Below are 23,353 nucleotides of genomic sequence, written 5' to 3' on the forward strand. Positions count from 1 at the left end.
GACTAAACCAACACTACTACCAAAGCTAAGCCGGTCACTACGTGCTTCGGTCCCGCAATGCTCGAGCACTTCGATCTCGTGCTGTATTGTCTACATGCATGCAACGCATCGCTTCTCTAGAAGACTAATATGGAAACTGCTCGAACACATTCGGTGATTATTGCATCGTATATTACAGGTCTTTCCAATTCATTCATGGTCCACCAGAGGCAGTGTGTTGTCGAGCACCGCAGCACCTTCAGCCGCACAAATCCAGGCTTCGTTCAGTTGCCAAGCCCCCGGTTATGCAACTTGTCGTCGTGACCTGTATGGACGAAGCCAGTGCCCAAGCAAGCCCATCGCCACTTGACTCGGTTGGCACCCGAGATCGCGCCTTCCCCATTGTTACCCACGCCGAGCCACACGATAGGCGCTTCGCATGTGTAGCGCAGTCATGGCTATGCCTAGCAAAAACCCTGCATCACTCGATGCGACGGGCGAAGGCGAAGGCAAAGTCGCTGTTGTACATTCGGATGCAGTGCGGTCCGAAAACATCTAGAACAAACGAAACAGCTGCACCGCCACCCTCAACGCGCTTACGCCCGTTGACCCAGCACAACAACGGCGGTCGGTAACAAGAAAGGGAGAAAAAAAAAAAAGAGTACGGTACATTCCAGCACCGTGGCACACGCGCAACGGATGCGCGAAAATAGATTTAAACATGAACTAGAATTCTAGAGGGGTCACGAAACACGCGCCAAGAGCTACTGCACGCTGCACAGGCTATCGAAATCTCCGGGGGACCCGTAAACGTATTAGCTAGGGTCTACAATACGGACATACGCTGTTCGCGCCGTACGGGTGGGTGGTGTGATTTATTACTTTGATTGAAAGTGGGTGTCGAAGGAGGGGGGAAGGCAGAACCCAGTCACATTCTACTGCTGGACATGAAGGTTGCGAAACGTTCAAGACAAGGTAAAAAAGTAGACAAGAGGAAGGTGGAAAAGCTGGCGGCGGAAACAAGTGTCATAGGCTGAGGACATCATGACCGCCTCGTCACAACGACCTTCCAAGTCTACTCCAGGATGACATGCCCGCAGCGCCTGACATAGGCCAAGCCAAGTGGGCCCTAGCGCAGGGAATGATCCCTAGTCCATCACTCGTCCGACTGCTCCTCTCCTTGCCAAACCGCCGTGTCGTGACCAATGCGGCGCGGGCTTGGAACGTTGCAAAGCCAATCGCCTTTATCAGCATTATCGATCGTTGCCGTTCTTGGTGTACCCTGCTCACGTAGTCGTACCCTGCCGGCGTCCTCCATGACGCACCTTGTCTATCCACGGCTGCGCGGGCCAGTCAGCGTCGTCTCTCGGGTTCAATGAGGCGAGGGGATGAAGCGAGGCCGTCAGTATGCACTCCACATTTGGAGTGTTTGCCTTTCCCCTTCCATCTTACTCGTACTATCCTAATCATCTCTGATTTGGCTCTGTTGATTCATTTCTGCACTGCCCTGCTCGCTACAAACCATTCCGCTGTGGCCGTCGTCGTTCGCTAACACAACACCTGCTTGTCATTCCGGCTGTTTGACCTCGACGCAAATCAGCGTCCTGCGCTTGCTTACCGATCGAATCTCTTGTTACCAGTTGCCGTCGAATCGAACCATTTTCTTTTCACGCCCATCGGCACATAGTCCCCGGCTGTTGTCCCGTCCCTCGACGAGTGAAGAGGCGGAATCGGTCAAGGGTGCGGACCTTGTTCCTGAATAACACGACGTCATCTTGACCATTTAGCCGCGAACCCTTTGCACCTCATTCACTTGACGACGGAAACCCTTTTACGTTTGCGACACACGATTCGTATTCGCTTTCAAACGGCCCGTTTTACGCTCTTTGCACGCGCGCACGCGACCACAGGCGTTGCACCACCGAGTTTGCAGTTTGCGATAATACTTTGATAGTCATGGAGCGGGTTCGAGCACAGCCTGCGACACGTGCTGAGGGCCGCCGCATGTCGATATTCACAGAGGTTGGATTGGTGGACGAGAACAGAATCCAAGAGGAGAGGAGTCCTATACCGACACATGGGAAGAGCTTGAGGCGGCTGCGGCCAGCGAAGATGCTCAGATTTAGGAGTACGAACAGTATCTTCAATGCCGAGGGAGAGAGGTTGGCCGACGACGAAGATGACTGGGAATCATGCGACGAGGACGACGCAAACGACTCGTACATCACCACATCGCAATCGTTTATCCCGACCAAGTTATATCGATTTGGCCTCTTCAGTGTCTTACTGGCACTGATGCTACCAATTATCCAACTCAATCCCCTCAAACACATTGGAGTACGGGGTGGTACTATTCCAACGCACGCTATTCAGGCCAACTCTGAACGCTCGATGCTCGTGCGACGAGAGGATAGCCCGACTGATGCGTGTAGACGGTGGAGCGGACAAAGCGCCGTCGTGAACGGGACACTATACATGTACGGATTCCGCCGAACCACCGATGGCCAACAGACCCAGGACACATGGAGTATGTAGCGAATTGCAAATCATCGCATTTGCGCGCAATGCTAACTTGACCCAGACAACGATTTCCTCACGCTCGATCTCACCGAATCCTGGCAAGTCAGCTCTCCCGCTCTGACCGGTCTGCCCAAGCCACAAGGACCACCAGCCGTCTCGCTCGGCCAACTCTGGGCATCGCACGATTCGCTCTGGCTATACGGCGGTCAGTTCTCTGATAGTCCGCAAGCCGACCCCACGAACAACTCTATTTGGGAATACAACATTGGCGGCAAGCAATGGATCGAACACGCCGACCCGAAGACCTCAGCTGGACAGGAGGCGGAGGACGCTGGTCAATCTGTACAACGCGTTGCCGAAGGCGCTGGTCTTACTGTTCCTACGCTGGGCAGGGGCTTCTACTTTGCTGGTCATCTCGACTTTCTCACGACCGAGGGCTGGAGCATTCAGACTCCGCGAGTGTACCTGAAGAGCTTGCTGGAGTTTACTTTCCCGGGACAGACTAACAATGCTGTTGAGTCGCTGGGCGATGGAAAGACGGCTGGATCCGATGGCGCATGGCGCAATATTACCTACGGTGGATTGCAGAACACGGCCTCGTTCCCTGAACGCGCGGATAGTTCTCTTGTCTACGTTCCTGGTTTTGGTGACGAGGGTCTCCTAATTGGGTTGACCGGCGGTGATAATGCTACTTTTGTAGGTTCGGTTGTGCCGAGATGACTTCAAGATACTAACAGAATTCAGACGCAAATGAACACCATCGATGTTTACGATATTTCGACATCGACTTGGTACAAGCAAAGTACCTCCGGGAAGACGCCCAAGTACCGAGTCAACCCTTGTACTGTCGTAGGAGCTGCTGCAGAGTGAGTCCAGCCAAGCTTCATTTTCACTCGACATCCGTACTAACGCCACTGCTAGCGGCTCATCATACAACATCTACATGTTCGCCGGTCAAGATCTCGGCGACCCAGGCACCCAAACCCAACGCGATGACATGTGGATCCTCTCCATCCCCTCATTTTCCTGGATCGAGGTCGACCAAGGCACCGACAAAGCCTCCATCCCCCCTCCTCGTGCCGGCCACCTCTGCCAAGTCTGGGACGCTCAAATGATTGTTCTCGGTGGCTACAACACAGATCTTGGCTGCGACGCCCCTGGCATCTACGTCTTCAACATGAGCAGTTTGGGCTGGAGCAACCAATTCACTGCCGTAACGGGCAAGAACGCGCTTCAGGGATACAACGCCAAGGACAAAGGTAGCACCGGTAACCCTCTCGCCCAACAAATCAACCAACGCGGTTTCGGCGTCAATGCAGGTATCGAGGGCTCTTATGGTTATGCTGTCCCGGACGCCGTCCAGTCTGTCATTGGTGGCGCAGCAACAGGCGGCGCAACGCTCACTGCTCCCGTCCAGACACCCACCCAAGGCCCGCTCGCAACTGGCAAACCGCAGACGTACACCATGACTGGACCGGACGGCGCGACGATTACCAACGTCATCAACGGGAACCCTCAGGGTAGCTCATCAGGCGACAGCGGACCGAACATTGGTGCCATCATTGCTGGTGTGATTGCAGGTGTCTTTGCGGTTATCGCTGCGTACTTTGCGTTTTGCGCGTGGATCTACCGCCGTCAAGTCCAGATCTGGAAGTCACATGCCGCCGCTGTGCAAACGCGGGCTAATGCTGCGGAGAAGCAAGGGGGCACGTTTACTTCGTCTTCGGGTACAAACAGTTCGGAGAGGCCGCCGGGTACCATGGGTGGTAGGAGCAGTCACGGTGGCGCTGCTGCTGGCTCATTTGACATTGGAAGAAGAAATAGTGGTGTGGGTGATGCAACTGCTTATGGAGGCGCGGGGGATCAGTGGGGGAGGAGAAATAGTGAAGGGAGTGTTGTGGATGGATTGTTGGATGGTCAAGAGCCGAGTTTCTGGGGCGCCAAGGGTGTTTTGTTGAATCCTAGGCGGAGTTTGAGAGTCATCAATAGGGATTGATGGATGAATGAATGGGATGCAGGACAGATGGGTACGCCATGTTGCGTTTTCCTTCCCCCTTTTATATTCCGTTTCATGAGCGATGATAAGAACTTTGTATTAAAGGATATTGTGGGTATGGCTGGGATATATACATGGCCGAATTGGATAAGTAATAATGATATACACAAGTAATGAATGACTGGTGAATAACGTCTTCGAGAATGCATTTACCTTCTTGTCTTTGCTGGTCATTCAAATTGCTATATAGACTGGAAATCTTGTGTTCGACTTTACTCGGCGAGTTCGTGACTGCTTGGTTAAAATCGGGACGACAATGGAGGTGACTGCTACCGCGAAACCGAGATACAAGAATGATGGATCTATCTTCTACAAGGAAGGACACTATCTAAACACCACTAGCGGATCGAGTTTGCTGTGGCGCAGCAGTCGAAGTCAGCTCTGGCATGCTCGTAATAGGGTCAGATTGCCATTGCCAGACGGGTCCAACACAATACGCCTGGTCCATCTTCAGCGAGGCCGAGCAATCTGCTGCATTGAGGGACGGATTGGCCGCCAAGAACAGTTCCGACGTGATGCCATTTTGGACACACATGCTCGTGCATGTCTGCGCCGCATCGGCAACCACAGACCATCGCCCACAGCGGAGTGTAGTGCCCTTAGCAACAGTTGCCCCCTTGGGCGGATCGACAGGAGCATCTGTGTACCCGTCGCCTGGCGCAGGCGCCGCCGTGGGGCCGCTGGGGAGCGTGGCGGTTGTGGTGACATTGGCACCCTGTGGCCCCAGACAGAGCACACTTCCCAACACAGGCGTCGCAACGTGGAGGTTTGGACAGTCGAGGTTCAGCCACGGGTTGTACCGTCTGACATCTCCCAGCGTCAAGTTCTGCGCCATTTCGATGGAAACGCATGAGTCGTCCTTTTGGAGGGTGTACAGTTTGGGACAAGTCAAAGGGAGACAGAGTTCCTCGCCTGCTTTGATGTCGTTGCATCCGTATAGCTTCGAGTTCGCCATCTTTAGCGCTGCCGATGCGACGCTATTCGCGAGCGCTATCGAGTCGCATGTGTCTCCCGATTTAGCTGTGTAGACCTGATCCGATATGCAGAGACCGGGCGCCTCAGGCTCAACTACCACGAGAGGCGGAGGAACTGCAGTGGGTCCACTCAGGCCGCAGGTTGAGTAAACGTACTCCAAGTCCTTTTTCCAATCCTCGTCGTAGGTCGAGTAGGCACTTGACTGCATCATTCGGAGTCTCTCTACGTGACAGTATGAACACAGCTCATTTCGCGGCATATCCTTGATGTCGTATACCGTCTTGAAATTGTTCATGACATCTGGAATCGAAAAGTTAGACCGTGATGTACGGCAGGGTATGAGTGCAGGGACGACTCACCTCCGCAGTATTGTTCGGAACCAGAGTCCATCTGGCACGTCTCGTTCCAACCTGCCCAAACGATGCCACCAGAGCGATTAGGGATGGCGTCGTTCACCTTGGCTCCCGCGCAAGCTAAAGTCACAGTGTCGAACCAAGCTTTGAGCGATCGGCCGCAGCCCTTATCGCAGACTGAATCTGTCAGATTTTTGCTTTCCAACGCGCCTCGGTATCGGAGCTCGCGCAAGCGTGTAGCGTAGTAGTCACACTTGATGATTCCTGTCAATGCCGTTTTGCATCCCTCAGAAAGACCATCGAGCATATCCTCGTCTTGAGTCGCATTGTACAGGGTGAAGCCGGGGAAATCGCGCTCTCCGATGGTACCGTTGCGCACCCAGGCAAGGATGGAAGAGAGAAATCCGTTCTGATTGTCTTTTGCCATGGTGGCCTTGCTCTTGACGGGACTGACCATCTCGCGAACAGCCTTGGTGCAGAGATTGTAGATCCAGACGTTGGTGCTCTGGTCAATCTCAAAGACGCGATCTTGACAGTCTTCTGTTTTGAGACAGTCTTGTGAATACCTTGAGAACCAACTGTAAAGACCTAGTTGGAGTAAGGTCAGCCTTGCTAACTATATAGCAAACAGATTTTGCAAAATACATACCAGCACCTAAGACGTGTATCTGCTTAGAGTCAATGATGCGTACGCCCCACGATACGGCACACTTGGATGAGCTACTAGAGCAGTCGTAGAACGAAGGATCGTTGCTGAAGCCGCCAAGCTGAAATGGGGCCGGGGCTTTAGGAACATCCTGGAAGTATGGTGATTCCGTTTGAATCATAGCCATCAAAATGTTCTTGGCGTTGGAGAATTGGTATTGGTATAAAACATTGTGCTCGGAAGTTGTCCCGTAGAGCCAAGTTGGGCCCTGAGACTCTACCAAGACACCCCGGGCGACATAAATGTCGATTTGATCCTGTGAAACGATATCCAAGTCGTGGTCGGCCGTCCAGATCCACGAGTTCTCTACATATGCGGATGACTGAGGCGTTAGGTGAAGGAGCATGGAAGCCGCGATGCAGTTCTTGTTGACAGTGCCGGTGAGCTTGGGGCAGTCGTTTTTCTGCAGCTTCGATCCTATCGCTCCTCCAACACGGATGTGCGAATCTGAAATAGAGGTTAGCTTAGAGGAAGAACTTAAAGGACACCTACGATACTCACCCCATAAACCAGCTGAGCCCTGGCTGGACTCACGCGTATTCCACTCCACTACCACAGCGCCGGCCGTGGGTCCTGAAACAGTAAAAAGCATGTCCTGGATTTCGACGCTACCTACCTCGCCTCTGTAACCGACCATGACTACAGGCCTGGGCTTCGAAGCATCCTCAAAGTTTGCTCCTGTTCCCATAATCTGTGCCCATGCTTGACCGACGATTCGTGAACCAGTCGGGATCTTGAGGGTGTCTTTGACGATGTAAACTCCAAACGGAATGTACACCACAGACGAAGTTCTGGCACCCAAGTCCAAGATACCGTTCAGGGTGTTGGTGTCGTCCGTCTTGCCGTCACCTTTGGCTCCAAGAGCTTTCACGTTGAGCACTTGGGTGGAGCCGATGTCGAGGTACTTTGGTCGCCTTCTTGTGTAGAGGTTGGGGCCGGCATATGCCGTGTCTGGGCTAAGGAGTATCTCTGGTCGCTTGACGGCGGGAATGTTCTGGCCGTTGACAAAAGTTGATCCATCAGGCGTGTTGAGCATACCGAATCCCCAAGACTCAACCTTCACTTCGTTGCCGCCCGCCAGAAGATCTTTCTTTGCAGCTTCTTCGTATACCGCGGTCTTCGTATTGAAGAAACCTACGTTTTGAAGAAGAAGAGACGTAGAGTTCTCCTTGAACAGCGTGGTGCTAATTCCGGTAGGTGTGTTGGCGATGACAGCGTCGACAAGGACAAGAGACCCCACAGCTTGACCTGTGCTTCCGACACCGCCAGCCTGAGTTACGTCAGTATCGGCATCTGAGTTGTTCGGGAACTGAAGTGGTTGGCACTTACACCTCCTACTATCACAATACCTGTTTTACATGACTCAACAACGATATCTTGCATCGTCCATGCCCAATCCCAGTGTACTTGCACAGCGGTTTTACAGTTGACGAACACGAGATGGCTTGTTGTGAATTGCTGGTTTCCAAAGTAGGCGCTAGTAGTTTGATGCATCAGTCACAAATGCAACATAAGTATGGATGCCACTCACCCGAAGTTTCCGCCAACGAAGGTCAGGTCACTCATGAAGCCTCCGCTGCCGTTTTCCATATATATGCCCTTAGTAGGACGTCAGCAATGAATGGTAACAGTGACGATGCGCATCTCAAGCCTGCCGCACAACTCACCTGCTGTGTAGTATTCTCATCGAAAGACATGTGCATCTCAATGTTCTCCAAGGAGGTACCCTGAGCAACTTGCCAGTGAATCGCACATACGTACGCATCCCAGCGTGTTTGCGTGATGTCCATCTTGAAATTCTTCACACTTCGCAGAAAGTTGTTCTGATTAACGTACCTAGAATGGACTGTAGTCAGAGAATGGCGTCAACTCAGAACCCGATTAGCACTCACCATTCGTCAGTAGGACCTGGGCCAATATACTGGTTGGAGGTAATGACACCGAGGCCAACGAAACTTGAAGCAGCCAAGATAGTCGGAACATCGATTGGCTAGAAGACATTTGTTAGTCAAGATGACTTGTCGTAGAATGGTTGCTTGAGACATACGTCACCCAGTAGCTGCGTATTGTAATACTGAATAATTGAACTGCTGACGAGGTATGTTCCTGCGGGGAAGAAGACGACAGCCGGGTGGATAGTGCTCGAGCCACAGTTGGCACCACATCTATTGCCATCAGAGATGGCGCGATTGATGGCAGCTGATGAACGAATGAGTAAGCATGAACGCATGATGAGAGTTCGATGATAACTTTGACTTACCCGTATCGTCGGTGACTCCATCACCTGATTGGAAAAGACTTAGTATTAGTGATCATTCAACTGTAAGTTCCTGGGAGCCAGAGAGCTGGAAACGAACCTTTTGCACCATAGTCGCGCACGTCTCTCCAAACCTGTATTGCATCTTGTCAACGTAAGATCAAAGGTGGTTATGGCACGAATAGTTACCTTGTAATCCTTGGGTGCGAAGGGACTAGAGCCTAGCTGTTGCATGTTGGCCATCCAATACTTGGACGCTCGTTTCTTTAGACCACTAGACTCGAGAGAAGTCGTCTGATTGGAAGAAACAGGAAGTATGGATGGCATTTCCGTCATGGCGAAGGACGCAGGCATCGCGTTAGTATCGTTGACTTTCAGGGCATACTTAGCCTTGATCTTCGAGGCGACGTCGCTCTGGTTGCCGGTCGAAACATGTTGCGGTGTCGACTCAGCGAGGATACGAGCAGCTTCTACAAGCTCTGCTGGCACACTGTATTTGTAACCACCGTCGGGATTGGCTTCTTCGCTAATTGGACCTGTGGAGTTGAGCGCTCTTTTTGTCAAAGTGCTGTTAGACGCGACGTCGGCGAATTCCAATATCGAGGGGACAATGTTGTCACCTGTGGGTTTGTTCGCGCTCGGGATATCGGCTGGTAAGACTTCATAACTGTTGAACCTCGGGTTGTCTAGGCGCAGCCTGTTGCGTACTGCAAGAGCATCTAGAGCAGCAGCAACAAGAGCAGCAGCATCCCCCGAAGTCGAGTTACCCAGGTGTGATTCAGTCGTCCCGTTTACTGGAACGTGAACACTGTTTGCATCTGCTTGTCTGATGTTTTTCATCTGGCGATGGGCTTCGGCGTGATTGATCCCATGGCCAAAGACGAGAGTCACCAGTGATGGTAGAAGAAAGATGGTAAAGAGGGTGTTGAAGACGAACGGCGGCCTAGAATGAGGCGCCATAGTTAAAGACAGACAAGTTGAAGGAGAGCTTGGAAGGATGAAGGAATAGACGACTTGATGTTCGCCAGCATACAACAGCAGATCGTGGCATTAAGGATAGTCGAGCGAGAAGCGGCAGCGAATTTGCTGTAAGCTCTACAACTCAACGAGCACTTCCAAAAATCATCTGCCATGTACCGGCCGGTTCATCCATTAGTCAGATTAAACAGCCCACCACATCCGCCAAGTAGACCCTGACGGGAGGCTGCGTCGGGGCAAAATTAGATGAAATGCAGGTACGATATTGTAGGCCCCCAAGGAAATGGTACCTGCGTCAGGCCGCCTGTATTTCCGATGTGTGCGGCAGAGCGATGCGAATTAATGTTGCTACGAATTGAGCTAGACTCTGCGATTAATCTGAGTTCCCGGACGGCCATCATACTGCTTTAGGCAGGCTGTTAATGACAATCAGGGTCCAGCCATTTGCGGGATGATCACGGGTCGTGTAGTCTTCGGGCCGCCATCTATATCTTGCGAACATGGCCCGCACACTAAGCGAAGCTCCCTTGCAGGACCTACATCACACGCCGTTAGATTGGGACGCCTTATACAGAGTTAAGCCGACACGGCAGGCTTTTTCACAGCCTTATCAAAAGTCAATGTGAGACCCGCCACTGTAAGGCCTCCCAAATAGAATCTACATTGCCCGTTTGTGGCTAGAAGAAGGATTGGGGATATACATCTAGATTTTTTTTCTCACTGCCAAGTATTGTCATTTCCCCTCTTCGTGGAGTCTTGAGGATTAACTCATTTCTCCGATGATTGTGATTAGTGCAATATTCATGATGCGAGTCAACTCCAGGCCCATCTCCGGCCAGAATTCTGCAGTCATCAGGAGAAACCAAGAACTTCTTTCAACTTTTCCAGTGTAGTGCAATCTTCTGGTTAATTGGGAGAACGCCTTGCACTCTATCACCCGTGTTAACGATATGTTCACCAGGGCTAGTTATCTAGGCCCAAGGCTTGCTGTCAGGTGTTTTGTCGAGGTGGGTCTAACGGCTTCCGAGCATATCAATAGACTGAGACGTCTGAACTCAAACCTCTTCTTTATTTCTTTGGCATCTCCCTCTGCGACCAGGAGAAGACACAACACTCTTTTGTGAGATTACGGCTGTAGTCATGGCTTCGACTACGTTCATTCTTTTCTGTCTCCTTAGTCTTCTCTTAACATCCCTTCCATTGTCCTACGCACAAACGTGTAGTGCTTCAAGCCCCTGTGAAGTTGGATGCTGGTAAGTCACATGTTACATGCGAGAAGCTGGCAACGTTACCTTTTCCACTCTAATCTTCAAGTATCAGCTGACCAACGAAATTAGCTCCAAGTTTGGCCATTGTGGTTTTGGACCAGACTTTTGTGCATCGGATGTTTGCGTCTCTGGCTGCGACCGCAAGTCCGACTGTGATCCCGGATTCGGTTCACAATGGGCCAAGAGCTCCACTTGCCCTCTCAACGTGTGCTGTTCGAAGTTTGTAAGTGCCTTTTCGCATACAATGTTCTTTGTGCCGGATATGTGTGCAAGTACTGACAGCATATCTTTTAGGGATTTTGCGGAACAACGAAAGACTTCGTAAGTAACAGCTGACGTTGTCCTACTTACATCGAAGCGTCAAGCTTACTAGCATACTTCTAGTGTGGCAATAAGCAAGTCAAACGAGAGACTTGCGATGAAGACGGCACCCTCAATAGGGTGGTTGGCTACTATGAAGGATGGGGTGCCAGAAGGCCGTGCAATGCCTTCTTTCCTGAGCAGATCCCTCGTGGCGTTTACTCGATCATCAACTTTGCCTTTGCCACGATCGATCCCCAGACATTTGAAGTTCTTCCCGCGACACCTGAGGACATACCACTTTACAAGCGCTTGACAGCGCTCAAGAAAGACGACCCCACACTCCGCATCTACATCGCCATTGGTGGCTGGACGTTCAACGATCCCGGTCCTACTGCTACTGTATTCTCAGACATTGCACGGTCAGAAGCAAACCAGAAGAAGTTCATCAAGTCGCTGATTGCTTTTCTAAACAAGTACGACATGGATGGCGTTGATCTCGATTGGGAATATCCTGAAGCTCCGGATCGCAGTGGCAGACCCGAGGACTTCAAAAACTTTCCTAAATTCATGGAAAACTTATCTAAGGAACTTCAGCAGACAGCGGGCCGCGGTGGGCTGTCTATCACACTCCCGGCATCCTTCTGGTACCTACAACACTTCGACCTCGTCAAGCTGAAGAAATCGGTAGACTTTTTCAACATCATGTCATATGATTTGCACGGCACGTGGGATAAAGGCACGAACTTCCATTCTTTTTGATCTAATCTCTTCTAACGTCTCATCAAGGCAACAAGTGGACCGGCGAATATCTCAACCCTCATACCAATATCACCGAGATCGATGCCGCCCTTGACCTCCTTTGGAGGAACAAAGTGGACCCAAACATGGTAGTTCTGGGTCTCGCATTCTACGCGCGAGCTTACACGCTCAAAGACCCAAGCTGCACTGAACCACAGTGCCAATACGCATCGGGTTCCAAGAAGGGTCCTTGCAGTAACGAGGCCGGTATCTTGCTCAACTCTGAAATCGACGACATCGTTAAGAAAAAGAGTCTTGTGCCCAAGTTATGGGAGAAAGAGACGGTGAAGATGCTTCACTGGGACGATCAGTGGCTGACCTACGACGACGCGGACACGTTCAAGTTGAAGACCAAGTTCGCCCGCAAGCGCTGCTTGGGTGGCGTTATGGTATGGGCCATCAGTCACGACACCAAGGACGCAAAATATACGAAAGCTCTGGCAGCGGCGGCCAACCGCAAAATCCTTCTCCTACCTAGTACGGAAGGTCCCGAACAGGAAGTCAAGATTCCGCATCCCCAGTGCAAATGGACAAACTGCCTGGATGGAGGCTGCCCCTCGGGCTGGCAGCTTATGAAGCGCAGTGATGACCATGCCCGTGCCGATGAATGGATGTTTGACAACTCGGGGTGTGATGGCGCAGGTATCCATCGTCTTTGTTGCCCGTCGTCCGAGACGCTTCCAACGTGTGGTTGGTACACACTTCCCAAACGCGGCGGTAAATGCGATTCAAAATGTCCGGACGGCTCGCAGGAAGTCGGTTCCAACTCCAACTATTGTGACTCGGGCTACCAGGCTGCCTGCTGCACCACCTCGGACTCGGATAACAAACCACTTCGCGCCATGGAGCTTTATGAGGGTTGCGAGTGGTCAGACGCGCCGATGTGCGATTCAGGCAAGTGCACGTTTGCTGGTTCAGCATGGCCAACGGAACTAGTCGTCTCATCAACGGGCAGTGGTGGTGCCATCTGCAACATGCGGTCTGCGGGCTGGGATGCAAGTACTTGGCAGGTTCAGGAACGTAAGTACTGCTGCGACACGAAGACGAACAGCCGCAAATGGAGCAACTGTAAATGGGAGAAATCGCTTGGATTGGGTTCTGCGGGAGCCCGATGCTTTCCCAACTGCCCCGATGGCAAGACACGAGTGGCCATGGACGGTTGGGGCGACGATTGCAAGACCAGTGGTGCCCGGGCGTACTGCTGCGATGCTGACAATTACGACACCGAGACACGTCCGTCAGACGAGATACAAAAGTACCGCGATGCCATGAAGGCTTGGGTCGAGAGTCCAACTTGTCCTCGGGGAACGGGGTCTCTTCAACGACGTTACCTCCTGGAACGAGGCCTCATAAGCCGCGAAGACAAATCTCAACTCCTCACTCGGCAGCAAACACCCATTGGCGGCAATGGCATGACCAACGCTGAACGAGTCCTGCAGCTGCTGATACTAATCCTCCAGGCCATATATCAGACGCCGACCGACATGAGCAAGGCTTATAACGGTGCTTGGGATGACTTCATCAAAACCAAGCATGAGGGAATGCAGACAGTACCCATGAAGTCATTTCTTACTGACAAGTCTCGCTATCCTGCCTTTGACCTTGAGGGCCCAGAGATCACTGCAGAGCGCTTCGCTTGCGAGCTCGATGTCACCGACGCTCTGATTCGGCGGACACAAGTTACCGTAGTCATCTGTGACGCCGATATGTGCGGGATAGACGGGCTGTGCTTCGACTCCTTTGATGACGATGCGGCTGGCACCTCAGATAAGCGTGGCATGGGATTTGGGTCTGTGAAGGCGCGAGGTACCCTCGACACATCTCCTGCAGAACATCACGGCGCTCTTGAGAAGCGCGATAACATGGACGTTGAGTTCGAGTGTGTAGACTCGGCGAACCCCAACGGCAAGAAGATCAAGTGGAGGAAGAGGCCGTGGACCAGCGCTGGCCAGTGGAACAACAACAATCCCATCTACGACAATGCCCTGACCCACATGTTCGAGGATCACTGCTCCATGACTAACCTCAGAGTTTCTCAGTTGCCAGATGGCGAATACTATGCCAGTAAGTCGATACCTACTCTTTCTGCATGCTATAGATGTAGTTCTCCTTGCATGATCATCATCGCTGACCCTTGATCTTACACAGCTGAACACATTATCGAAATTCAGACAATGGCTCTGTTTTTCACTGATGCACCGGGCGACAGAAGGTGCAAAGTTCCATGCGACTTCTTCATCAACGGCTTCAACAACCCTATTGCGAGCGGCCCATCTTTGCCTGGTGGATTCATGAGTCCAGTTCCCAGTGAGCGTATCATGGACGCGCTCGGTAGTGAGCTGAACACAGTGAACTTCGTCTTGCTGCGTACGAATCTGAACGGGATGAAAGCTAGGGTATGTAGCCAACTTGGAGATATCTATGGGTGAGATTGAGACTGACCATGCTGCCGCAGATATGGAGATACTTGGATCCCATTAGTGATGGCAGTTGGCTATTAATGGTTGCCAGTAACGAGCCTCGGGAAGCGCTACAGTCCATCCGAGATGTGAGTATGGCAGGCTACTATAGCGATCGATATACTGACAAAATCAAGGCTATTGCAGTATTCAACTATCTGAACCATCCGTATGTCCGACCCAAGCTCATAGGCATCAACAGAGTACTCCGAGAAGAGTTCCAGCGAGCATCTGATGGATACAACTTTGGGCACCCCAACGCTGGCATCGACATACGCGACTGCTGGGACACTTGGTTTAGAGAACACCTGGAAGATATGGCGTCGAATACGCGTACGTGGGTGCGCGGTGCCATTGCGGATATGCGCCGGGCATGGAGCCCGTTGAACAATCCCAATGATCAAACGTATCAGGCGAGAGCGCTACAGGTCAACCAGCATCTTGACCGCTTGGAGACGCTCGGTATTACCAATGGGGAAATTTCCATTGACACCACGAATCTGTGGTAGTGGTAGTCATTTTTCAGGCCCTATAGAGTAGATTTTATTGAGACTGTTCCTTCACGGCTCCGATACCCTGCACTAAACTTATCCTGGCACTGTACTCCGTGCCCATGAGTTCGGTCCAGCCTTGTGTAGCCCATTATGATTGGCTTGTGTCACTCTAGCGTGTTTGCATCTTCAGCCTCTGAGTGGGTTTTGTTGCAATTGGCTTGGCATTTCATTTCGAAGTTGCACCTGCCTCATTTCGACAAAATAGACGCCGAAGGTGATTAATGGATAAACAACAAAGACATGCCAAAGACCGTCTCGGATGCTCTTGACTTGAACACCAATTTCGTCTGCACTGGCCAATAATTAGGCCTCCTTCCAACTGCCCCGCCCCCGCCTCGACAATTGAGATTGCTCCACGCTCTCACCTTTCATCCACTACGGCCAGCTTCAGAATGGCGGAGCAATCACAATCCCGAGATCTCAGTGGCCTTTCAGCGCAGTTCCGCAGCGTGATGGAAGGTCTCACCCACCAATGGGGCTTTGTCGTTGTGCGCACCGCCTACGCCAATGACAACGACGATGCACAGTGGGCTGCCGCCTTGAAGAAGCTACACGACTACGCTACTCCGTCGGATAGCGGGGCTGAAATGGATCCCGACACGTTCGCGCTACCCGTCATCTCTGATCGTGCTCTTCTGCACGGAGCTGACTATGCCTCGGTGCGCAAGGCGCTCAATCAGTGGATCGCAGATTTTGTCGGCCGGGAAAGAAACGAAGACGACGACGACGACGACGACGACGACGAAGACGAAGAGTGGCCGTCGGACGTCCGGCGCAATGTGTGCATTGTCGTCGACGAAGCTGCGCTGGCTTCGCTGGTGAATGCACCAGATTTTGTTCGCGGCAAAGTCCCGAACCTGGACCTGGAGCCGTGGGTCACTGTACTGGACGCCGAGGACCCGACCAACATGCCTTATCGCGGAGGGGCGCCGTACATGGGCTTCACAAGAGCCTACGCGCGTGTTCTCAGCCAGCTGTTCGATGATCTCGACTCGCGGTCTCTGGAGAAGCTGAGCCCGATTCGTGTCTACGATGGCCAGATACCGCTTTTTACTGGTTCTTCGCAGGGCAAGCTTATCGATCCGCCTGGTGGAGTGGACGGAAGATACAAGTTTCCGCGAGGAACACCGAGGGGCGCACAGGGAGCGCAGACTATGCTGGAAGAGATTGAGCGGGCGGTGGGGAGAGCAGGCATGGGTTATTGATTCTGATGAGTTGGAGGGCATCAAATGGAAGAGAACAGAAGTGATAGTGTAGCCTATGCCTGCTCTTGTTCTTCTAATTATGATTACTCCATCTGCTCCATCAAACTCTATTTCATATCTCTTCTAGAAAGCTACACCGAGACGTGCACGGATACCACCATCCTACACATACATTCCCATACGTTCAATCTTTCGCCTGTTCTATGAGAATGTAACCCAAGCCCCAAACCCACACGCCTCAACTAATAGCACCATAATACCAATCGCCATCCCACTTCCCACCCGCTGACCCGGTTCCGCTGTCTCCTTTCCATCCCCAACATGGCTCAGAAACACCCAAGCCAAGGCCGCTGCGACACTAATACTGAGCAAGACAGTCATGACGACAACAACTCTCGTCGGTGAGACCATATAAATCAGTTCCAGAGTCGGTACATGTGCTTCCTTTGGCGAAGAAGAAGAAGACACAGCGATCCTTCTCGCCCACGTAACCACCATGTACTTTTGGAAACCAATAGCGGGATTCCTGCATAAAGCGAGTAGATGGGTTTCCGAAGGGTGAGGTAGCTGCGCCGAGGATGTTGTTTGTTTGTCTGCGCTTCCTCTCCGTTCTTGTCTCGTCTGGTGGTTACTAGCGATACAACAGACATTACGCCCGCCAAATTGTATACCACGCAGCGTCCTCGCGCTGAAGCCAAAAGCTTGCCCAAGTAACTGGCAATTAGCCGATCGTAGTCTCTCAGCAAAAGCCGCATCGTCAAAGTCGGTGTCAACGCTGTTATGCCTCGAATATCGATAGCGATATCCCTGCTTCTCGTCATCAGCATCGCTGTCCAAGGGCTTACTCGGTACAACAATCTCCTCCAACTTCGTCTGTCCAATTTCATCGTTAGCCCCTCTCCCTCCTCCCGTCTCATTGCGCATCTTCCACGTCCACCTCTTCATCCCGACCCAGATAACCAAACCGCCTGCGCTCTGCCTCGCACTGCTATTTTTCCTCCCTTTTCCATCGCCTGGCTCGGCCTGACCCCGTATCAAACCCTGCGCACTCTCGTTCCTCTCTCTTCGACTCCTCAAGTTCAAGCCCTCCACGCTCGTCGTCACAAGACCGAGTACATGCTTCCCTTTTCGAGCGTTGTAAGCAGTTTTGGGCTTGCCGGGCAGGTAACTTGCAACTTCCTCGGGGAAAATACTGGTACAGGCTGAGTCCAACCTAGCATAGTCTTCTGCACTACGAATACTAGGATTGAAAGCGGGGAGGGAGAAGTTGGGCAGGCGATTGGAATCGCAGGTGTAGCCCATTGCCGGGAAGGATAAATTGGTGTCTGGCAAGGATGTGGCAAAGGGATTCGTTCCATTTACGTATGGGGAAGCAGCGCAATCATGGCCGCGTCTTGCTTCTTGTCCTCGTTTAGGTGTTACTAATCCCGTTGACAGAGCGCTCAGCCTGATCTGCCGATTCGCAGATGATGAGGTTATAGACTTGGGCCAACTAGTCGTAGTACCCGAGTTCAGATAACTACGCCCAGCTTCCACCTTCTCCACTCCTTTCCCCGCACTCCTCTCTAAATTCTCGTTACTCTTTGAATCGGCGCTCAATGCCTCGAGCGCACGCATCGCATGTACATGCGCATTGATGATAGAATCTGCAAGTACACTATCAGAGCTGCTAGCACCATCTGAAGCATTCCTCTGGTGATAATCGTTCCGGAACGTAGGACTCTGCGGTAGAGGCGTGAGTGTATCCTCGCCATTCTCATACACTTTTTCCCCTGAGGTCGCACTAGCTGAGAATATGGCGACCAAGGCTGATGCAGGATATGCTGGAGATACGGGGAGAGAGATGTTGTTGTAGCCGTTGAAGATGGATTGCCGGGGTGAGTCGACACTCGATCTGATGGATCTGCCATCCACCAACCGTACATTTTCCCTATTTAGACGCGTCAAAGACATCTTCCGGGCATGGCTTGGTGCATCTCCGTCTTCCATCACGACAACTCCCGCGGTATGTTCTTCGTTGAAGCCGCTGTAGTCTGAGCTGTTGACTGGTAGGCTCGTCACGTTGGAGAACGCGGTGGTGGTGCGACGGTGTCTGCTTCGACCTCGCGGCACGCTTCTGTCGTCGTTATTTATGTTATGTGATTGGCTGCGGTGACCAAGTTCGGGAGTGTCCGTACATGTCCTTGCGAGTAAGGCTGCGCTGGCTCCAGAGTCGGACTCGGATGAACAGTCGTCGAAAAAGTCGGTACCAGGTATTAATCTGCTGTGCATGGTATCAATCTCTCTCACGTCCAAGTAGACAGACGAGCGTCTCTTGGAATCGGCCTCGACAATCTTTGGACTCGATGCCAGTATAGGACTTAGCCTTTCAAACGGGTGATTGAGGAAGATGGTCCTCGTTGATGTAGTATTCGGCCCCGGACCAGCAAGAATAACAGGAACAGCGGGATTCACTGGATGCTGTCTCAATAAATCAAACCTCAGTCCAATCGGTGTTAAAGTCGACGGGGGCTGGCCAGTGTCCATCCTCATATCCCGATTTCTCACCACTATGGTCGGGCCGTCGGAAGGCGATATTAGCCACTTTCCGTCCGCGCGTTAGCAGGATATCCCGTCCATCTTTTTAGAGAGATCGACAGACGTACGGAAAGGATTTCTGAGACACATGTATCATGAATACGAGCAGCATGTTGATGGAACAAAGAGGAACCCAAGGCAGCCTGACGCCAGCTGGTAGCGAGATACATCGGAGAATTAGACCAGAGAAAACAAAGAAAGCACGCGCCAGAGATTGCGAATTCGTATCCAGCATTTTGGCAACACCACACTTTGGCATAACACTGGGAGAGAATCGTAGTTGTTGGTTTGCTGTTGTTCGGGATGAAGAGGAATGAGGAGAGCAGCGGATGCATCCGCATTCTGCCACCCCTCGCCTTCATCCCTTGGTATGACCGACCACATGGCCGCCTTCGGAACCGCTCTGTTGGATCATCAAAGAGTTATCGGCAGATGTTGGGGCGTATGTAGAAATAGTATCTATTGGCGAGAAGACGGACGAAGGAGACGCCATCTAGGAAGCCCCTTACCTACTCTATACATAAGCACCGGAGGCGTACAAACGTAAAACAACGCCATATGCTATGCCACCAACATGGTCAATCGTCGTTTCGCTCGATCAACATAGAAATGAACTAGACATGGAGTATGAAAGAGATGAAAAAGCGTCATCCGTGGGGAACCGCACGAAGAGCTTGAAAAAGTCCTTGATCGTCGTCGCACATGATTTCGCCTCCACCAAGTGGTTTGGCGATGCTGATGGGGCCCTACTCGCCGTCGCGGTCGAACATCTTGGTCATAGCCTTCTGCGCAAGTTCTACGCCAGCGAATGTAGCCGCGTTGGCAGGCACTGCTCGTGCCATGGCGGGTCCAATGCCAGGGAAGAAGGCTTTGAGACCACCACTTGCGTGGATGCCTTTGATAGTTCCACTGATTGTCGGTCTGCCCTCGGCACTCTGTAATCGCGACTTGATGGTGTCAACGGGGAAGACTGGTATCCACATGGCGATACCGGCAGCACCACCCGCCACCATGACCGCGCCCATACTCAGCGATCCAGGCTGTCCCGTAACAGGATCTTTGGGAGTCAGAGTGCGTTTGACGTACTCGTACGTCGCAAAGTAGAGGGCTGATCCTGGGCCGTCACGCGCGAGTGTCATGGCAGAGCCACGGTATACGGACTTGATGCCACCCTCCTTGTATAATTGCTTGACAACGTCCATACCACCGGAGTATTTGGGCTTCTCGCCGGGAGCTAGATTCTTCTGTCCCTGGATCTGCAGGAGCACTTTTACGCGCTCGAAAGGTGCGGTGATGATGGTCATGGGTATGGCGCTGAAGAAACCAGCGGCGGAGACTTGTGCGACGCTGAACTGGTTGTTTTCGACTTTAGACACGCTGGAGACGAGCTGCTTGCCGAGATCGTAACCCCAAAAGGATACGGCAACTGGGAGATATCAGCTGATGTTCTATCCCGACTGCCTCATACACTGCTTCCCAAGGGTACTCACACATGGGCGTTACACCGACAAGGGGCGCAGAAACACCCGCATACAGTCCCCTGGCCAATCCCTCCTTTGCGATTGTTTTCCTCACAACGTCCATAGCGCCCGTGTATACACCCTTCTCTGCCGTCTGCATGCGCACCTTGACTAGATCGAACGGGTGGCCCACAACAACCGCAAACACACCACCCACGCCTCCAGCTAACAGCGCCCGTAGCGACTGCAGCGACGACTTGGAAGCGGCCTTGACATCTTCCTTGAGCTCTGCCGTGTTGGGCAGCTTCTCAATCACCGAGTCTGTCGTGTTTGACATGGTAGAAAGCTGTGGTGGGGGTCGCGTCCGTAGGTCCGGGGGGGCAGGATGAAGCGATTGTGCGCGCGCAGAACCTGGTACAACTATGACAGGGCCCGGTATGGATACCAAGAAAAGCTGTGCGAAGCAAGTGAGAACCTACGCGACTCTGCCCACAGTGATTGCGAAGAAAGAAAATACAACAGCGAGGTGGGAGACTGTGGCATGTGCAAGCTCCAGTGCTCCGGAGACCTGGGCCTGCGTCGGTATTCGGCTGGTTGGCTGGCTATTCCACTTGCCGAGGCTGATCGGCGCCGAAGAGCCGCGCACCTCGTTATCCTGCCATTGACTTCATAGCATCATGTGAGGGGCGGACGCGCCAAGGCTGTGGAAGCATGATGTTCGGTCGTCGGGAGAGTATGAGGCTTGGTGGGGTAGCCTTGTATGGCAAGAGGAAGGACTTGACAGGTGTGACCTCACATGCAGAAAGCTTGTCTCTCCGGTCCAACGGCGCACGACACGACGACCTACTTGACGATACACTCATCAGATGAAATTGCCTAAGTATCGTCTATATCATGGACACATACGCAACGCGATGATCTCTTAGTTGTTGTACGATTGCTCGCGAGCCTTACTACCTAGCTGCCACCACCAGTGCTCGAACCGACAAACACCACAAGAACAGCAGCATATGTCGCCGTAGATACGAGCCCCTCAATATTAGTCACTCGTATCCCAAAGGTCAAAACAATGGCGAATAGAAATACGAATGCCGACACCGTTATGAGGCTCTTCGTCGTTGACGGCCTGATAGCCATAATCAACATCGGTCCAACGAGAAAGAGCCCACCAACAACAGCAATGATGAAGCGACACGGTCGATCAACAAAATGGGAAACATCCTTTGGTGGCTTGCCATTTTTGAATTCCATTCTGCGGGCTTCTCGTTCGTTACGTGAGTAGGTCATCCATACGTGCAGTCGCTCCATCAGTAAGGTTCGTAGGCTATCGATCTTGTCGTCCGTCACGTCGAAGTAGGAGTAATGGGAATTGAAGCCTTCAATATCTTTGACTTGAGAGTAGAAATAACGCTGCAACTGGATACATCTTCTCGCTGTCTCATATACGGTTAGACTCTTCCTTTCCCGCAGGGAGTGGTAGTTTTGTATCGCAGTAGCTGACATCAGTTAGAAAGGTAGCATACGAAGCGACAGGGATTTGCTTGCCATATTGCTCTAAATTCGTTCTCAATTTCTCAAGGTCATCATCTGAGATAGTTGACGCCTCTGACAACGCATCCTGCGTGCGGATGAGCTTCATCTGCAGTGCGACGAGATTGATCCTTTGAAGCTTTTCGAAGCGCAAGAAATGAAATTCTTCGTACTCATTGAACGATCTTTCGACATACTGAAGTAGCTCCTCATTCTTAGACTCTACTAAACCCGGAGTCGGTGCTGCAGCTGGTGGTGTTGTGGATGGCACTGCTGCTGTGACATCCACGTTGACCAGCGTCGCCACTACTCCAGAAATTTCAGGCTTGAGCGATTGTTGCGAAGGCTTTTATCGGACGCGGCCGAGAATGACAGATAGGGTGCTGTATATATAAGGTGCGTCCCTAAGTGCAGAGACACACTGTGTCCCGAGACAGGTTCACGCTACGGACGTCCGGAAATGCTCCTTCTTGATCCTGTCAAGATGCAAATAGCATCTGATCACTCTCCAGCTACTATTCCCTAAGTCTACTCAGCTCCGATACAGATTGCTGTGGTGTTGGCTAGGCTATTAATCGTTACGTTAACGTCGTCAATCGGCTCTTTAACAACACCCCCCTGCCTATTAACGATTATACAAAGTAATTAACTACTTAGAGGGCTGTAAAGAGAGCACGAGTAAGGAAGATTAATTCCTTTAGCTCATGATCTTTTTTCAGGTTAGGACTAAGCATGCCAGAAGCTCCGTTGCGTGAAGCAGGCGATCTGTGAAAACAAGCCCGAGCTAGCACGACGCGCTAGTGTCTCTTAGCATGCAAGGGTCTGTATTAGCATGCTTGTCGCCCACTGTATTCTACTGTAATAAATTCAGCGCTATGCCTACCCTGTAGCAACTCGAAATAGATGAGGCGCACGCCGCTGAATTACTAGACGCATCTAGAAGCACGTGCGTAGTCTTATTCTCTTACGCGCTAACTTATGTTCTTTTCTAATTAGCTCTACTTAAAATGCTCACTGCGTACTGTCCCTAACTGTTGCTATTATCTCAAGACCCTCGGTAGGATACATGAACAAAGTTTTCGGGCATTGACGCAAGGTCATTCTCTTGGTATTAATGCGCACCTGCCTCGAGCAGCATCTTGACTACCTGCTCGTGGCCTTCAGCTGAAGCTGCCTGCAGTGCGTTGCCGTAGTGTCCACCCTGCGCGTTGACGTTGGCGCCCGCGTCGAGCAGCGTCTTGGCTACCAGCTGGTGGCCTCCAACTGAAGCTGCCTGCAGTGCGTTGCCGTAGAATCCACCCTGCGCGTTGACGTTGGCGCCCGCCTCGAGCAGCATCTTGACTACCTGCTCGTGGCCTTCAGCTGAAGCCGCCTG

General features: G+C 52.0%; 7 protein-coding genes across 7 annotated transcripts in view; 3 read left to right on the forward strand and 4 right to left on the reverse strand.

Moving 5' to 3' along the window:
- Nucleotides 1–1,935: 1,935 nt before the first annotated feature.
- AA0111_g11213 (Kelch repeat-containing protein) lies at nucleotides 1,936–4,495 on the forward strand (the record flags this gene model as incomplete). The annotated part of the gene is made up of 4 exons (XM_028645053.1): nucleotides 1,936–2,506; nucleotides 2,561–3,195; nucleotides 3,244–3,365; nucleotides 3,421–4,495. 4 exons carry the CDS (start codon nucleotides 1,936–1,938, stop codon nucleotides 4,493–4,495), a joined length of 2,403 nt encoding a protein of 800 aa, XP_028501208.1.
- Nucleotides 4,496–4,883: 388 nt separating this feature from the next.
- Nucleotides 4,884–9,806, reverse strand: AA0111_g11214 (Glucan 1,3-beta-glucosidase; the record flags this gene model as incomplete). The annotated part of the gene is made up of 12 exons (XM_028645054.1): nucleotides 4,884–5,830; nucleotides 5,890–6,471; nucleotides 6,533–7,036; nucleotides 7,091–7,859; nucleotides 7,919–8,066; nucleotides 8,121–8,188; nucleotides 8,257–8,425; nucleotides 8,482–8,579; nucleotides 8,637–8,788; nucleotides 8,850–8,873; nucleotides 8,947–8,980; nucleotides 9,036–9,806. 12 exons carry the CDS (start codon nucleotides 9,804–9,806, stop codon nucleotides 4,884–4,886), a joined length of 4,266 nt encoding a protein of 1,421 aa, XP_028501201.1.
- Nucleotides 9,807–11,093: 1,287 nt separating this feature from the next.
- Nucleotides 11,094–15,161, forward strand: AA0111_g11215 (hypothetical protein; the record flags this gene model as incomplete). The annotated part of the gene is made up of 7 exons (XM_028645055.1): nucleotides 11,094–11,315; nucleotides 11,387–11,413; nucleotides 11,477–12,005; nucleotides 12,182–14,257; nucleotides 14,342–14,589; nucleotides 14,649–14,741; nucleotides 14,790–15,161. The coding sequence occupies 7 exons, from the start codon at nucleotides 11,094–11,096 to the stop codon at nucleotides 15,159–15,161; spliced, it is 3,567 nt and encodes a 1,188-aa protein (XP_028501202.1).
- A 437-nt stretch (nucleotides 15,162–15,598) lies between these two features.
- Nucleotides 15,599–16,411, forward strand: AA0111_g11216 (hypothetical protein; the record flags this gene model as incomplete). Its single annotated transcript, XM_028645056.1, has 1 exon — nucleotides 15,599–16,411. The coding sequence occupies one exon, from the start codon at nucleotides 15,599–15,601 to the stop codon at nucleotides 16,409–16,411; it is 813 nt and encodes a 270-aa protein (XP_028501203.1).
- Nucleotides 16,412–16,612: 201 nt separating this feature from the next.
- On the reverse strand, nucleotides 16,613–18,937 carry AA0111_g11217 (hypothetical protein; the record flags this gene model as incomplete). Its single annotated transcript, XM_028645057.1, has 1 exon — nucleotides 16,613–18,937. The coding sequence occupies one exon, from the start codon at nucleotides 18,935–18,937 to the stop codon at nucleotides 16,613–16,615; it is 2,325 nt and encodes a 774-aa protein (XP_028501204.1).
- A 797-nt stretch (nucleotides 18,938–19,734) lies between these two features.
- On the reverse strand, nucleotides 19,735–20,785 carry AA0111_g11218 (hypothetical protein; the record flags this gene model as incomplete). Its single annotated transcript, XM_028645058.1, has 2 exons — nucleotides 19,735–20,414; nucleotides 20,479–20,785. 2 exons carry the CDS (start codon nucleotides 20,783–20,785, stop codon nucleotides 19,735–19,737), a joined length of 987 nt encoding a protein of 328 aa, XP_028501199.1.
- A 2,304-nt stretch (nucleotides 20,786–23,089) lies between these two features.
- AA0111_g11219 (hypothetical protein) overlaps nucleotides 23,090–23,353 on the reverse strand; it is a gene marked incomplete at both ends in the record, with an annotated part of 570 nt that continues 306 nt past the window's right edge. The window contains one exon of the mRNA XM_028645059.1: nucleotides 23,090–23,353. This exon is cut by the window's right edge and continues 306 nt beyond it. Within this exon, the coding sequence (XP_028501200.1) occupies nucleotides 23,090–23,353 (264 nt within the window).

Source organism: Alternaria arborescens (genome assembly GCF_004154835.1).
Source record: "Alternaria arborescens strain FERA 675 chromosome Unknown contig_45, whole genome shotgun sequence".
Taxonomy (NCBI): Eukaryota; Fungi; Ascomycota; class Dothideomycetes; order Pleosporales; family Pleosporaceae; genus Alternaria; species Alternaria arborescens.